The sequence below is a fragment of the Eumetopias jubatus genome, unplaced genomic scaffold (assembly GCF_037043125.1).
Source record: "Eumetopias jubatus isolate StellerSeaLion01/CBP00866 unplaced genomic scaffold, mEumJub1_p1.0 scaffold_16, whole genome shotgun sequence".
NCBI classification, from domain to species: Eukaryota; Metazoa; Chordata; class Mammalia; order Carnivora; family Otariidae; genus Eumetopias; species Eumetopias jubatus.
In genome coordinates, this window is record NW_028274822.1 from 39765738 (window position 1) to 39783143 (window position 17406).

General features: G+C 32.6%; 1 protein-coding gene across 1 annotated transcript in view; it reads left to right on the top strand.

Moving 5' to 3' along the window:
- CCDC178 (coiled-coil domain containing 178) overlaps nt 1–17406 on the top strand; it is a 410690-nt gene that overhangs the window by 351213 nt on the left and 42071 nt on the right. The window contains exon 19 of the mRNA XM_028098190.1: nt 14793–14927. Within this exon, the coding sequence (XP_027953991.1) occupies nt 14793–14927 (135 nt within the window). The remainder of the gene's footprint in view (nt 1–14792; nt 14928–17406) is intronic.

Here is a 17406-nt window from a genome sequence, read left to right on the forward strand (position 1 = left end):
ATAGTTAACATCAGACCCAACGGAGAAAACTGAGAGTTTTTCCTCTAAGATCAGGAACAAACAAGGATGTCCACTCTTGCCACTTTTATTCAACATAGTACTGGAAATCCTACCCACAGCAACCAGATAAGAAAAAGAAATGAAAAATATCCATATTGGTAAGGAAAATGTTAAACTGTCACTATTTGTAGTGGCATGATACTCTATATAGAAAACCCTAAAGATTCCACCAAAAACTATTAGAAGTAAGATGTGGATTCAGTAAAGTTTCAGGATACAAAATTAATACCCGGAATTCAGTAGCATTTCTATATATTAATAACAAAATGGCAGAAGAAATAAATTTACATTTACTCTTGGACCGAAAAGAATAAAATACTTAGGAATAAACTTAACCAAGGAGGTAAAAGACCTGTCCTGTGAAAACTATAAAACAATGATGAAAGAAATTTCAGATGACACAAACACATGGAAAGATATTCTGTGCTCATTGATTGGAATCATTAATATTGTTAAAATATGGACATATTTTATGTCCAAAAGCAGTCTGCAGATCCAATAGATTCACAGAACTAGAACAAATAATACTAAAATTTGTGTGGAATCCCAAAAGACCCCCAAAACAAAAGCAATCTCAAGAAAGAAAAACAAAGCTGAAGATATCACAATTCTAGATTTTAAGATATATTACAGAGTTGTAATAACCAAAACAGTATGGTACTGGCATAAAAATAGACACATAGGTCAATGGAACAAGATAGAGAGCCAGAAATAAACCCACACTTGTATGGTAAGTTACTCTATGACAAAGTGGTAAGAATGGGGAAAAGACAATCGCTTCAAAAAATGATGTTGAGCGTTGGTGGTATAGTGGTGAGCATAGCTACCTTCCAAAAAATGATGTTGGGAAGCCTGGACAGCTACCTGTGAAAGAATGACACTGTACTACTTTCTAATACCATACATGAAAATAAACTCAAAATGTATTAAAGACATAAATGTGAGACCTGAAATCATAAAAATCCTAGAATGAACATAAGCCATAATTTCTTTAACGTTCACTGTAGCAATATTTTTCTAGATATGTCTCCCAAGGCAAGGGAAATAGAAGCAAAAAGAAACTTTTGGTACTACATAAAAATAAAAAGGTTTTGCACAAGAAAGGAAACCATCAACAAAATGAAAAGCAGCCTACTGAATGGGAGAAGATATTTGCAAATGATATATCCAATAAGAGGTTAATATCCAAAATATATAAAGAACTTGTACAACTCAACACCAAAAAACAATCCAATTAAAAAATGAGACGTTTTTTTCACAGAAAATGTATAGATGGCCAACAGACATATGAAAAGATACTCAATATTACTAGTCACCACGGAAGTGCAAATCAAAACTACAATGAGATATCACCTTACACCTGTCAGAATGGCTAAAAACAAAAAGACAAGAAATAAGTGTTGGCAAAGATGTGGAGAAAAAGGAACTCTTGTGCACTACTTATTGGTGGGATTGTAAATTGTTACAGGCACTGCAGAAAAAAGAATGGAGGTTCTTCAAAAATTAAAAATAGAAATACCATATCATCTAATAATTCCATTACTGAGTAGTTATTGAAAGAAAATGAAAACACTAATTAGAGAAGACATATCCATCCCCTATATTTACTGTAGCATTATTTATAATAGCCAAGATATGGAAGCAACCTGTCCATTGGATAAAGAAGATATATGCACAATGGAGTATTGTGCGGCTATAAAAAAGGGATGAGATTTTGCCATTTGCAACAACATGGATAGACTTAAAGGGTGTTATGCTAAGTGAAATAGGTCAGAGAAAAACACAGAGAAATACTATATGATTTCACTTATGTGGAATCTAAAACACAAAACAAATGAATAAACAAACAAAAAGCAGAATCAGACCTATAAATACAGAGAACAAACTGATGGTTTGCCAGAAGGAAGGGTTGTAGGGGATGAGCAGAATGGATGAAGGGAACTGAGAGGTACAGGCTTCCAGTTTGGGAATGAATAAGTGATGGGAATAAAAGGTACATCAGAGGGAATTAGGTCAAGATTGTAATAGCATTGCATGGTGAAAGATGGTAGCTACACTTGTGGTGAGCACAGCATAACATAGAGAGATGATGGTAAAACACAGTGTTGTGCACCTGAAACTAATGGAACATTGTGTGTCAACTATACTCAAAAAAAAAAAAAAAGGTTTTTTTAAAGTCATTAGTTTTAGCCATATCAGATGCTGCAGGTGATCTTTGCTAGAGCCATTTCAGTGAAGTGGTAGGAGAGGTCTGAAGAGTGAAGGAGCTGAAGAAATGGAAAGAAAGGAGACAAGAGATTTCCAAAATCTGGAGAACCAGAAATGCCAAGTGGCTACATATTTTACTGGCAATCCGTTTAGTATTACACTTCTTCCTTCAATGAGTCAATTAAGGTTCAAATGACACTATTACCCAAAGCCACATAGCATGCTAGTACCTACATTTGTCTGTGTTTTCAAATATCCAATGATTCATCCACTACTTGTCATTAAAAATTTCCAGAATTTAGCAGAACATCGGTAATTTTCTTACTATGGGTTACAACCATTCCATTTGTATTAATCATTGTCACCGTTCTTTTCAGATCTTTGAGTATCTCGGAATTTAGTTCACAGTGTTTGCTGAAAGAATGAGATTAGTAACTGATTCTTAAAAGGCACTGCTTTATTATTATATGTTTTTGATAATATTTGTTGTAACCTATGTTCAATTAGATACTCTTGTTCAAGCCAACAAGTGGATTAGTAAATTTTTGGCACCTATGACAATTTCCACTATTTTGCAGATTTTTTTCTTATTGTTGAAATCCTTCTAGCTCCCAAAATAATACTAGATAAGTAAAAAGAAGCTAAAACAAGAATAAGGTCATAAGACTTTTGCATTTTAGATGTAGTTCATAGAGAAGTTCATATTGACCTGACCCCTGATTTCTTGTAGCTAGAGACTAGTTTCTTTCTGCTCCCAGGCTCTGCCTCATTGCATGATTGTGTTTCATATTTTCTTTGCACTTTCAGTTGAATTTTTGCAAGTAGTTTAAAACAAGTAATTTCAGAAACATTTATATTTACTTGTGTGTAAAAGAAATAAAGATACTCGGGATATTTATAATAGACTTGATGTCTTTAAAGTAGAAAAATACTATATTTATTCCTGCGAATCCTAAATAAACCAGGGAGCTCTATAATAAATCATTTTTGATATAATGTTTTATTGTGAATTAGTTTTAGATAAATGTGATTTTTAAAGTATTATTTTAATTAATTTGCATCAGAATGGGTGGGTCTCATAAGATCATAAAGATATATTGTGGATAGTCATCAAAGAAAATTGTTCAACCACCGCTCAAAAATGAACACCAAAAAAGCCGGTTTATGGCATTCATTTGACCACATTTTAAAATCAAGGGATTTAATTACTCTGGGGAAAATGACAGCAGGCAAGGAAGTGGATACCTTAAGAATATGTTCATCTCTAAAGCATAGTGACAGCATAACTTTTGTTTTTAGTCTTTATGTAATTCCATTTGCAACTTTTTAAAAGCAGCTAATTTTTCATTTTAGCAATGTTAGTTTTTTCTTATGAAAATAATTTCTACTACAGAATTTTAAAAATTATTTTATTCTTGATTTAACATCTTTTTTTAAACCACAGAAAACAATAATTTTTAGAATTAGAATAGTTTTGAGCTCTTTATAGGATTTCTCTGTGAAATTTAGTCATTTAAATAAAAAATTAAATTGTTATCTTTATAATTTTTAAATCAAATATTCAATAGAATACAGTAATTTTATTTCAGAACCAGATATCTGTGAAACTAAGAAGTCTGTGAGTTTTGCACCATATTACTATTAAATACATAAAAATTAGATTAGTTATTGTCTGATATGTCATAGTATGTGTTATAATTATAACATATACAAAAGAAATATATGTGCATATTCATATAAAGGGATAGACATGATCTTTAAGTATTAACTACAAGACTTAGTAGTGTTTGTTATAGTTCAGCTTGCTTCTTATGCCATCGGTGTTTTTATATATTAGCAGAGATCCAAATACAGAATCTTGAAATGTATTATTCTTTCTATCATTAGAATAAAAGAGTAGTTCTTTATTAATTGTTAAAGGCCAACTCTAGTTTTGGGAATGCATGTGAGTCATATTTTTTTTTTTAAGTATACCTAAGCAGTTGACAAAGGATGTTTCCAGAAATGAGCTATGTGATCTTTGACACCAATCTGTGGAACCGATTTGATAATAAATATCTCATTACTTTTGAGATTTGTATATTGTACATGTGTAGTTGGGTAACTGAGTACTATAAAAAGATCAGAATTAACTGGATTTTGTATATCTGTTTGTCCTGCCGTGCCAAAAATCTGTGGAGTAATTTGTAATTGCCATTGTTTGGGTTATTACGATAAACAGAACTGATAAGCTTTGCCTTGTGAGCTGCATTCACTTCACATCACTCTGTTGAATTAAAATTGCATGGGCATATCTTCCCCTATCAGTTTTATTTATCTGTCAGAAAGAGAGAAAGAAAGTATGCTTCCACTATATAAAACCTTATAATGAGCAGGTCAGAAATTATCATCATTATTTTAGTATTCTAATGCAAATGAATGACTGTATGTATGTTTCTATTGTCCATCTATCATTTGAAATATATTCCTATAAGAAAATACTGTTACTTTTTCCAAGTGCCCTTTATCATATTTTGTCAAAGGTTATCATTCTAATTGGATTACCCAAGGTACAAATGCAAATCTGCAGAATATAGCATGTTTTTTCTCTCCTTTGTCAAATATGTGTAATTTTTCCTTAGAGCTGCTTCTACATACAGTTGGACTATTTGCTTGACTGTGTTTATAGATAGAAAATACAAGTAGATTGTGTGAAATGCTTTAATTTTCTCCCATGGTAAAAGTTCTTCATAATATTTCTATTCTTAGGCAGCAGCTTTCTCACCTATGAAATTCCCAAGCTCACTAGTGGTCACACCAGATGAGCTTTCAAATTTTCAGATACTGTGATGAGTTAAGTACACAGGTACTCCCTTCACAAATTCTGTAACTTCTGACAATTGTCACATATTGTCATCACCATATACCCACTCCCAATTTCCACTCCAGTGTACTGGGGAGTGATTTGGACCTCAAGAATGTGGAAGGTTCCACATCCTTGATGTTTGTCCTACATGTTACTTTGATGAGAGTTGTTTATTGCTGTGATCCTATGAATTTCCTGTTTGAATGTTATATCCAGTGGATTTTTCATATAGGCAGAACAATTCTGTGTACTTTTGAACTGTCATCCAGCTTTTTATAAAGATATTTTTCCTCAAAAAATTATAAATGAAGTATTGTTCTACAATCTGTCTCACACATTCAAATCTTCAGCAGTTGTTTTGGTGTTCCAGTGATGGAAAAATCATTATTCATAGACAAAGAACTTTGAGTGCCGTCCATGAGCTATCAGTCCTCCCAGTATTACCTTTGTGTTTCAAGGGACTTCTGCATTTTCAGTATTGACTGGCCTTTGTTTTCTGACAAAACAATTTATAGTTCATTTTCAGATAACTATACATATGGTATTTGTATTTTAATTAAAAAGACTGTTGTTATATCTGATTCTTATAAGCAGAAATTCATTATAAGGACACTTTTCATTTCCTTGAAATGTTCCCTTTCTTTTTTTCCAGGGTTCTGAAATTGCAAAAGCCAGTTAAATTATGTGCTTTGGGGAGTTAATTTTTGGCACCATATGTCTCTAAAAATGATTTAATTTTGTCTAAAGCATATTTGTAATGACATTTATGTTTTGTAATACACAGAGACAATATAAGGAATTTTTAAAAGAAAAAACAGGCTAGTCTACTATTGTTTCAACATAGTAACATGTGTCTAAGTTTGCAAAAATTCCTGTTTATTTTGATTAATGTACTTTTAATATCTGAGCTCTGGTTGTTGCCTTTTAACACTTTGACTTAGCAAAGTGTCTTTACGATATCAACATAACTAATACAAAAATTTTACTGCTATTATTCTTATTAGGGACCTAATCTTTATGATTTGAGAACGTTAGAAAAGTTATACCACAGAAAAGGACTGATTTTAGTCTAAGGATTAATTTAAAGGCTTATAAACAACTTTCTCCAAAGCTCTATTAATCATTTTACATATTTTTATGCTTTTTCAAATGAATGTACCATCAATCCTCACCTAATTCTATCAAATTCAAATTCTCGTGTAAGTAGGGTTATATATCTCTATCTTCAATTTAGTATGAAATAAGTTATAAAGTTGCTATTCAACAAATGCTTTTATTATGTGAGCAGGAGGAGCAGAAATACCAAAAAATTTAGGCAATTTAAGAAGCCAAGAGTAGCAATTAATTTCTTATTGATTTAAACTCCTTTAATATTTTGGATAGCTCTTTTATTATAGGTAAGATCATGCTCAGTAGATACATAACAAAAGTCTTGCACACTAAAAGCCTTTTTTATATTTTAGCAGATGGTCAAATATAATAGTATTTTTTAAGCTAGATTATAGTAAATTCTCTAAAAGGAAATAATCCTGAACCACAAAATATGGAGGATGCTTTGACAAAGTTGGGTTAAGCTTACATGTCTTTACCCACATGTAAGTTGTTTTTTTTTAATGAAACAACTAAACTTACAGTAAGTTACAGAGTTATATATAAGGTACATGTAAGTTTTATGATAAATTTCTGTGTACCTTTATCAACTTTGTAAATATCGATATTTGCATATTTGCTTTGTATGTATAGACCAGTATGAATACACTCAAAACCCTCTGTCTGCCTATTCCTAATATTATTTCCCTCCTCTTTTCTGCGTTAACCACTAGGTATTTATCAATTCTATCCAGATTTTTATTAATTGTAACTTTATTAATTATGAATTAATTTTATTAATTGTAATTACTTTTAAATGTAAACTATTAGTTTTCATTTTTATGTATAAAGGTCGTACTGTATATATCACATGCAATATTAGTGGATTTATTTTAAATTCTAGGCTTTAGGATATAAACATACTACAATGTATTTTTTTATTACTCAAGTGTAAACAATTAGATTGTTTCCACATTTTCACCATTGCAATCAATGCTGTAAATTAACATTATTTTATATGTTTCCTTGGGAACACATTATAACTGTTATTCAAGAGCAGTATCTCTGACTTCAGAATGCATTAGATACCTGGAAGTCTTGTTAAAATTCCAATTGCTGGGCTCCAGAGTTTCTGATTCAGTAGGTCTGAATAACTATATTTCTTTTTTTTTAATTTTTTATTGTTATGTTAATCACCATATATTACATAATTTGTTTTGGTGTAGTGTTCCATGATTCATTGTTTGTTCATAACACCCAGTGCTCCATGCGGAATGTGCCCTCTTTAATACCCATCACCAGGCTAACCCATCCCCCTACACTCCTCCCCTCTAGAAACCTCAGTTTCTTTTTCAGAGTCCATCATCTCTCCTGGTTCGTCTCCCCCTCTGACTTACTCCCCTTCATTCTTCCTCTCCTGCTATCTTCTTCTTATTCTTTTGTCTTAAAATATATTGCGTTATTTGTTTCAGAAGTACAGATCTGTGATTCAACAGTCTTACACAATTCACAGCGCTCACCATAGCACATACCCTCCCCAATGTCTATCACCCAGCCACCCCATCCCTCCCACCCCCGACCACTCCAGCAACCCTCAGTTTGTTCCTGAGATTAAGAATTCCTCATATCAGTGAGGTCATATGATACATGTCTTTCTCTGATTGACTTATTTCACTAAGCATAACACCCTCCAGTTCCATCCACGTCGTTGCAAATGGCAAGATCTCATTCCTTTTGATGGCTGCATAATATTCCATTGTGTATATATACCACATCTTCTTTATCCATTCATCTGTCGATGGACATCTTGGCTCTTTCCACAGTTTGGCTATTGTGGACATTGCTGCTATGAGTTCTGTTGTGATACTGATCCTGCTGATCTTGAGAACCACTGGTCTAGAATATGTAGGTTTAAGTATAATTGCTAGATCAAAGGGGAGCTACATCTGCAAATTTAATACATAATGTCAGATTGTTCTCCAGAATCTTTGTGTCAAATTAGACACAAATTTGACAATGTATGAACAATGTATGAGAGTTCAGTTTTTTCCACATCTTACCAAGAATTGGTATGGACAGTTTTTGTAATAATTGCCAATTGGGTGAGTATAAATCATATTTATTTGTGCTCTACTATTGAGATTGAACATGTTTTTCTTTTTTTTAAGTGTTCAACGATTCATTAGTTGTGTTTAATAACCAGTGCTCATCACAACACATGCCCTCCTTAATACCCATCACCCGGCTACTCCATTCCCCCACTGCCTCCCTTCTGTAACCTTCAGTTTGTTTCCCAGAGTCCAGAGTCTCTCATGGTTTGTCTCCCTCTCTGATTTCTTCCCATTCAGTTTTCCCTCCCTTCCCCTGTGGTCCTCCACGCTATTCCTTATGTTCCACAAATAAGTGAAACCATATGATAATTGTCTTTCTCTGCTTGACTTATTTCACTTAGCATAATCCCCTCCAGTTGCACCCGTGTGGATGCAAATGGTAGGTATTCATCCTTTCTGATGGCTGAGTAATATTCCATTGTATATATGAACCATATCTTTTCAAATGTTTATAGACAAAATAGCTTTCCTTTTCTGTGAATTGCCTATTTGTATTATTTGCCCATTTTTCTGGTATATTGTTTGTATTTTTCCTTATTGATTTATAGGGGCTCTTTCTATGTTAAAGAAATTAATCCTTGCTAGTTGTATTGTTAATATTTTTTCTAATCCTCTGGTTAATTTTGTTACTCTGCTTAAATTTAAATTTTAAAAAATTCAGTATAATTAAATTTACCAGTTCTTTCTATTAGAATTTATTATTTTAGTATTTTATTTAAAACTGCTTCCCCTTCGAAAGGTCAATTTTAAATTTATCTTTTCTCAATTTAGTGTACCTAGATTTTATGTTAGTGTATATTATAAGTTAAGGATCTAATTTTATTTTAGAGACTTGTATAGAGAAAATCAATTATGCCATCCTTTCTCCACTAATTTAAATGCTGTGTCATATTTCAAACTTATATATTTCATATGAATGTCTTGTTCATCTCTTTTCTGACCTAATGCTTATCCATTCCAATGCTGACATTACTGTTAGTTCCTACATCTTTATATATGTCAAGTTTTTTTTAGCTTATTCTTCTATTTCACAATTGTCTTAGCTGTTCTCAGTCCTTTATTCTTCCATATAAGTTTTAGATCAAGTTCTATGAAACCTGATGAGATTGTAGACCACTTTGCGAGACATTGACATGTCCCCTATGTGGACAGATTATACCTCTCCATTTATTTAGTTCTTACTTTATATTTTAAAAAAGGTTTTTTAAACTTCTGTGTATATTTCTCTACATCTACAGTCTCTAATAGATTGAAACCTAGACATCTTACATTTTGTATTGTGATTATAAATGGTATTTTAGAATCATGATTCAAAATTGGTTATAAATAATTTTTAATGTTATTTTTTTCAGTGCTGATCTTACAGGCAAAGAAGTTCCTAAACTCTCTAATTACCTCTTATTGTTGATTTGTAGAACCTCTTTAATTTTCTGTGTAGGCATTCCTTCTCTTATATCTATTTTTTCTTTCATTTTCTTATTGTTTTGGCCACTATCTGCAGTAAAATTTTGAAAAGAGGTACTGATTCCTGATAGCCTTTCTGTATTTTTCCTGACATTTATGGGAATGTTTCTAAAGTATCTCTATTTACTAAAATATTTGTTGAAAGTTTTGAGTTTATACGTTTATCAGGTTAAAGAAATTTTCTTCTGTTCCTATTCCTAGTTTGCTAAGATAATTTTTTTCATTGTTGATTGTTTTTGTTCTGTGTTTATTCATATCGACTTCTCTTGGGGATGATTATTTTTTCTTTGATATATTGATGTATTTCATGAAAATATTTGCTGATAATGAACCATTTTTAAATTTCTGGAACTATTAAATTATAGTTCCTTTACACTGTCTTCAATTAATGAGCTCCTAGATGGTACAAACTACATTCTATCAATCAATAAGTATTTATTAATCACTCTCTTATTACTAATAAATCATTTTCAGCTTCAGTCTTAAACCAAACAGTGAATTAGGAGATCAGTTTGCTTTACATTCAGAAAATATGGATAGTAAATTATTTTCTGTCTAGACAAAGAGAGAAGAAAGAAAAAGAGTTTAAAATCTATCATTAACTATTGCTGCAACAAATTGTCTCTAAATTTAGCAGCTTCAGCTAATAAACACTTATTTTTCTCACAAAGTTTCTGAAAGACAAGAACCAGGAGCTGCATAGATGGGTGATTTTAGCTCATGGTCTCCTACAAGGTTGCAATCAAGTTGTTGGTCAGGGTCATCTGAAGAGATTGGAGAATCTGCTTTCAAGATCACTCACAGGGGGCTGTTGGCAAAAAGAAGTTTCAGTTCCTCACCATGTGGGTCTTTCACAGAACTGCTTATACAACATGGGAGCTGGCTATTCCCAGATCAAAATATCTGAGAGAATGAGAGAGAGAGCCTCCGGGGTGTGTGTGTGTGTGTGTGTGTGTGTGTGTGTGTGTGTGTGTGTGTGTTTGGAAGTGCATACTATCTTCTGCCCTCTTCTGTTCTTTACAAGACAGTCACTAAGTCCAGCCTACACTCAAAGGGATGATTTTCAAATAATTTGAGGGTCTACTTTTAAACCCTCCTTCTTCAGGAGGATTATCAAATAATTTGAGGGTCTATTTTTAAAAATCACATCTATGAACACTGTTTTTCTCTGACAGTAAATAATAAATATACTTCAACTCTATATTACCCCATTCTTCACAATGTGCCCCAATTGTCCCTTTTGGGCTAGGATAACAAAGCTTTATTTTTGTGTCCTCCATAATGCAAACCACACAACTGTATACTCCAAGCTGACCACAGAAAATACCTGAAAAAGTGATGCTTTGAAAGTTCTAATTTCAATGCTGAGAACATGAGAATGGTGTAAGACAATATTTCAGTGCTAATTTGGTTATGGCTATGCCTAACGTTTTTGAAACTTGTGATTGGGATATCGAATAGTTTATATTAGTCTTAGCATATTATAATTTTCACAGGCATAACAACAGTAAAATAATATAAATTTAAACCTATTTAATTAGAGGTTTTGTGTGTTGTAATATATACATTATTACATTTAGTATTAAAGCCAGGTTTATGTGATATATGGGAGTTAGCAGTTGTCATGAATTTATATAGGTCATCAAAATAACTTGGATTAAAAACAGAATCTATATAATATACAAAAGTATATTAAAATAGAATGGAGAATCTCTCATTCTTGCCAGTGACAACATTAATTTTCTCTGTTTTACTGTCAGAGAATATCAAGCTTTAAAATGTTAATAAATATAATAAAAAGAACCTAATCAAATTTAATCAGAAGGGATTTTTACCAGATGTATATTATCTACAAATGAACATTGTATGCAATGCTAACATTGACATCAACTCTCTGTATCTTAAATACCATGTCAAAATAGACATTGATTTTTTTTTTCTTTCTGAATAAATACATAGTGATCATTATCTCAAAAGAAATAACAAAATTCTATCTTTGGGCTTCCTTCAGCAAAGAACTCACAAAGAAGAACTAGAGCCCAACTTACCAAATCTACTACAAATTCAAACTGGCCAAAAACCGTTGTCAGAAAACTCTACCATTCCTTTTTGCCATTTTAAATGTCTGAGAGTACACACCAGCTGTTTCCTGTTTCAGGGCTCCTGATGCAGTTGAATATCCTCTTTTCTCTTTTGTGTACAAAACCGAGGGCGCTGAGTTGAGGATCTTTTTTCAAAAGGACTCTTTTCCTGTGCCAGTATGCTCCTTCTGAGTTTTCTATGAGAATCTTATCCATTCTTCCAAAATTCTTGTAATATGTGCTAGAGACTAAGCAGCAGCCTAGTTATTCCATCAGTGGCTCTAAATTCCATTCTTACTTCTAAGTACTTGGCAAGTCCTTACAGTGCCCTTGCTGTAAGCCCATCCAGTGTGTTTGTGTCCCTTACTGTTCTTTTTTGTTTCTCTAACACTTCCTCCCTCATCTCACCTTATCTTCCCTAAAATCTGAAGGAGAGGACAGGAATATAATCATTTCAGGAATAGATGATTACATTTCAAGAATGTAATCATTGAAGAGTTTCATTTCAGAAACACCAGTTTAATTGAAGTTGGAGAGATCAAAAATCATTCCAGTTCCTTTGGCTTTCCAACCTAAGTTCTGTATCTACCTAGAGGACTTTTCCACTCACAACTGAATTCTCTCTCTTTAGTTTTCCCTTTATATATTTTTGTGTCTCTTACATTCACTTGGCTTATCTTTCCCTTCTCTCATTAATTATTAAGTTCTTAAAATTCTTACTCGCTCCTTTGCTTCACCACTAAAATTTTACCAGTTCACTTTATTGATTTAATTTCAGTATTTATTGAGTGATTACTGTCTACTAACATCTTACAATTGGGCTTTTATCATAACAATTTTCTTAAAATAGTTGTCATCATATCAACTGTCATTTCTAGCACCTTAAATATTTTCCATATATATTATTGTTGATCATCTCATTGTCTTTAATGTGGATATGTATGTGTATGTATGTGACTTTTACTGGATGCTGATTCTCTCTAAGAATTCCTTCGTTTTTTCTGTCCCCATTCTTTTTTCAGAGGCTTATTAGCTATAAATCTAAAATTAAAAAAAAACACTTTTGAGATATTACTCTTTTTTAGTTGATACATAAGGAATTTCTCTACTTAAGTAGAGAGACAGATGGGTAGCTTTACCATTCAGTTCACTTTGGTTAATGAGCTCCCACTTGTAAAAACCTTTCACATGTTGAGAGCTCCCACTTGTAAAAAAGTTACCTTCAGTTTAAGGAATTCCTCTAAAACTCATATTCCTCTTATTTGCCCTTGTCATATTTGCAGATACCATAATAATGGTGTAATGCTTAGACTAAAGTGTCTTAACATCTTAGTGAGTATTTTAAGATAACAGCATATGCTCCCCCAAGGGCTGTCAGATTTGGCAGAAAAAAAAACATTTTAATATTATATTAAAAGTACTAAATATTACAGAAAACCATTTAATAATGACAGACTTTCTCTTCAAAAAGTGATGTTAATTTTCAACTCAATAGCCTAAATTATCTGAAATGTCCTTAAATTCCAGGTAAAATATTTCAACATTTAGCAAGCTGAAAATTCTAGTTTTCAAGGTTATTCTTATTTCACAAGTTAACCAATTAACCAAGAATAGTGGTTTCATTATTCTGTGGACTTACATAAATACCTATATGTTGCTTATTATGATGCATAATGAAGATAATGATTATAAACGATTCACAGGCAACACCAGGTGACTATTTTTAAAATTGTTGTTTTTAAGTAAACTGTTTTATTGAAATACGCTTCCAGAAAAGTTCACAAGTCATCCATGCAGTCTGGTGAAGTTTTGCATAGGATCCCTTACATATGCTCAGGTCAATAAATAAGACATAAAATAGCCATACTTTGTGACATGTTTTTATTCTGTTGTGAAGATGTCTGATATGAAATTTTTGGTGTTTATTTTTCATTCTACAAAATATACTAAGAAGAAGTCAACATAAATAACTATCCACATTCCAAAAAAAAAAAAAAAGGTTTCAGTGACAGAATATATTTTAGTACGGTTTTTAAAATTAATTTTTATGAAGTTTATTTCTTCAAAAATAACCTAATTATAAAAATTCTATATGGTGTGGCTGTGTTAACTGTTGAGTGACATATGTTCATTGTTTTGGTAAAACTTCTACTGTATTTGTTGTTGTTGTTTGATTTTATACTAAACATCCAAAAAGTATAGAATGCCTCATAGGAGAAGTCTTTTTCTGTGTAGATGCAGTATTGAACGTTTCACCTCTAAACACTTCGTCCACTGTACGTTAGTGCAATGAGATGTCTCCATGTCACACAGTCAGAGGGAGGTAGATTAATAGAGAGTTCTTGCTGGAAATCTCTTCCCTGTTATTGTTCTCCCTCAGCAGTTGATGGCTAAGTTAATTCTCTTTAGTTTTGTCATGCTCTAAAGCACACATTGCAAAGCAATGGTAAGCTTTATGAGGGAAAAAAAAAAAAAAGAAGCAGCAATGGTGTCCATCAAAGTCTCCAAGTTGCATTTTTAAACTTTGGCTTGACCTGATGTGCCATTCAAAAAAGCTTCAAAAGATTATTTTTTTTTTTTAAGAAAGGTTCAATATGTCCCGAGGCTATCGGTTTTGAGTTAAACTGGGTGAAGTAGAAATATTTTACTCATCAGCTTTGCAGTCACAGAGTTTGCCTCAGCTAGAACAAAACTGCTGAGGCATTTAGAGAAAATTAACCCCCCATCCTGGCGGCCAGATGTGACTGGTTTCTGATGAATGCACATGAGTGGGCTGGAAAATCAAGAGACTGTGAAATTCCTGTCAGGTCCGTACAGTGCAGAATGGGCTATTGACTGCTTTCTATATTTCCCTCCATCATTCTTCTTGAACACTGCCATTAATTTCCCCTCCTACTCTGACTTGTGTTTTTCCCCCCTCCCTCTTCCCTTTAGCTCTGTCAGCTGCAAAGAAGGGTACACAAGGTGTGGCAGAAGCACTTCAAACTGGTGGTCCTCTACAGCCAGATGAGGCTGGCCAAGTTCCAGACAGACTCTCAGGAGAGTATTCAGAAAATATTAGCTGTGCAGGTAGGTGATTGCAGGGAAGTAGGAAAGATCATTCTGATCTAGATTGAAAAGCAAATGATGGGTAGTGTGATGAAGCATTAAAACCATATCCCATCAGAGTTTTATAAATTTTTAACCTCTTTAATAAACTGGAATTGCATGAAGGATGAATTCAGTAAGTTAGCATATACACCATGCATACTTTGGGGGAAAAGGGAGAGTGAACTTATTTTTCACAAACCTCAAAACAGATTTTTATAAATACATTTGGTATAAATATATATTTTCAAATCTTCAGGCTTTGCAGATGCCATTCAGCTGTTCAGGAGATATCGTCAACAGTTGCCTTCTGTTGCTTTTGTGTGAAATCAACTTCAGTAAAAATGACACTTGTGTTTATCTTATTTACCTGTTTTTTTTCCCCTTCCATTTCAAAAGAGGCTTGTCCTCCTAAGAAGATTTACAGATAGCTTTATTTGAAAAATAAGCACTTTGGGATTAGACTATAACTGTGGTTCCAGATGCATGTGAAATTTTACATTTGTCTCCGTAAAAACTTTTAGTGGATCCATTGTCTTTATTTTAAGACTCTGATCTATTTTAGAAATCCATATTAACTATGTAAAGACTATCTTGGGAAAATTAAATTTTTTAGATTAATATTTTACTATTTGAAATGTTATAATATGAATAAAACATGACTTCCCAAAGAAAAACAAACACCACCTTGTTCTATTAAAAAACAAAAAATAGAAGCACCTGTTCTATAATATAAAATGCACATTCTCTTTAAAACCGTAATCTTCATTAACTTGCAGCATAAACAATGCATGCTGAACCTAAACAAACCAAATCTTTTTCTAAATATTTTAATTACGTGTGTACTTCATGATGCATAATTTACCATAATCAAAGGATTTTGCAAAACACTTCCAAAGCTATTTCAAATTTCATTTTTACTGGCGGCTATTTTTGCTATTTTCCTCTGAGGATGTGTGTGTGTGTGTGTGTGTGTGTGTGTGTGTGTGTGTGTGTGTGTATCTATCATATAAAGTACATATATAAGATGTATATGTACTTTTATATGTACATGTACTTTATATAAGTATTCCACTGATAATGGATTATAACAAAAATTTAAAATAATAGTAATTTAAAGTTTTGAAAAGGAAGAACTTAAATGTGTAGGTTTAATAGATATGCATATACAAACTTGAGTATAAACTACAGTTGCAGTGTTTTTGAAGTCAGGATCTTGATTTTTTTTTTCCTTAAAAGTCTGTTAACAGAGAGTACATTAAAAATTATGGAGTGCCTATAACTTGTGATTCCCTTTTAAATATCCAAAGGTAATTTGCATGTTCTATTTATTGTTTTTAAAAAATCTCATACTTCTGCCTAACTGTAAATATTCTTAGGTGATAAATCCTCGTTGTAAATTAGGGTGTATTTTGAAATATTGAAAATGTCAGTAGAAACTTTGAATATCGTCAAAGTGAATGCTCCATCCCTAACCTACAATAATTCTTATTCTAATTTTTATTAGAAATTCACCAATACTTTTTTTTAACAAATTTGATTTTAAATTACTTATTTTGATGGCTGTTATATAACAATGGAAATAAAGAGTTAGAAATGATAGGATAGTATCAGTAGAAAGATTCAACTACTCTGCTTCTAGAGACACAGCAACAAGGCTGGATTGTGTTTGCAGAACTTGAGGAACATAATTTAGTGACTTCTTATCTGATGGAGATTATTTCAATTTAGAATATTTCAACTTTGGCTTTTAATAGAAATACTGAAACATAATTTTCAGGATCTTGCCATAAAACTATAGAAACATGGGCAACCCTCTGAAAAACTTAACTCCTAAGCCCTCCGCATGGTACACAATGAACGTCATGACCCAGTTCCTGCTAAACTTCCCAGCTTTATCTCTCTCCAGATTAGTTCCTTAAAGTCTATATCAGCCGCTCCAAAATTCCTCTAGTGTGAAACCTCTTATTTAACTCGTTCTTCCTTTCCTGTGCCTATATTCTTAACCTCTTTCTGTAAACTCTTACTATCTCACCTGTTAAAGAACATCTGACTCAAATCAAACATCTCTACAAAATCCTTCCTGAGCACCTTCCTTTTCTTTACCTCCTACTGTACTCTGTACATATCACCAAACAACAGCTGTATTTTCAGCACCTTACTCCTCCTACTTGTTGCTGTGCTTTTCTTCCTAGAAGAGTCTAAGCTCCTTTGGGGCTGTACATCATCAGTGAAATTAGTTCAGTTCTTGCTTAGTTGGTTTTTAGTGTGTAAGGCCATTAAGTTTATCTGAAGGTATTCCATGACTAACTTGTTTTCACTTATTATATCAACAGTTTTTATTTTTTTATTTTATTTTTTAAGTTTTATTTATTTATTTGAGAGAGTGAGAGCACAAGCAGGGAGAGGGGCAGAGGGAGAAGCAGACTCCCCACAGAGCAGGGTACCTGACATGGGACTC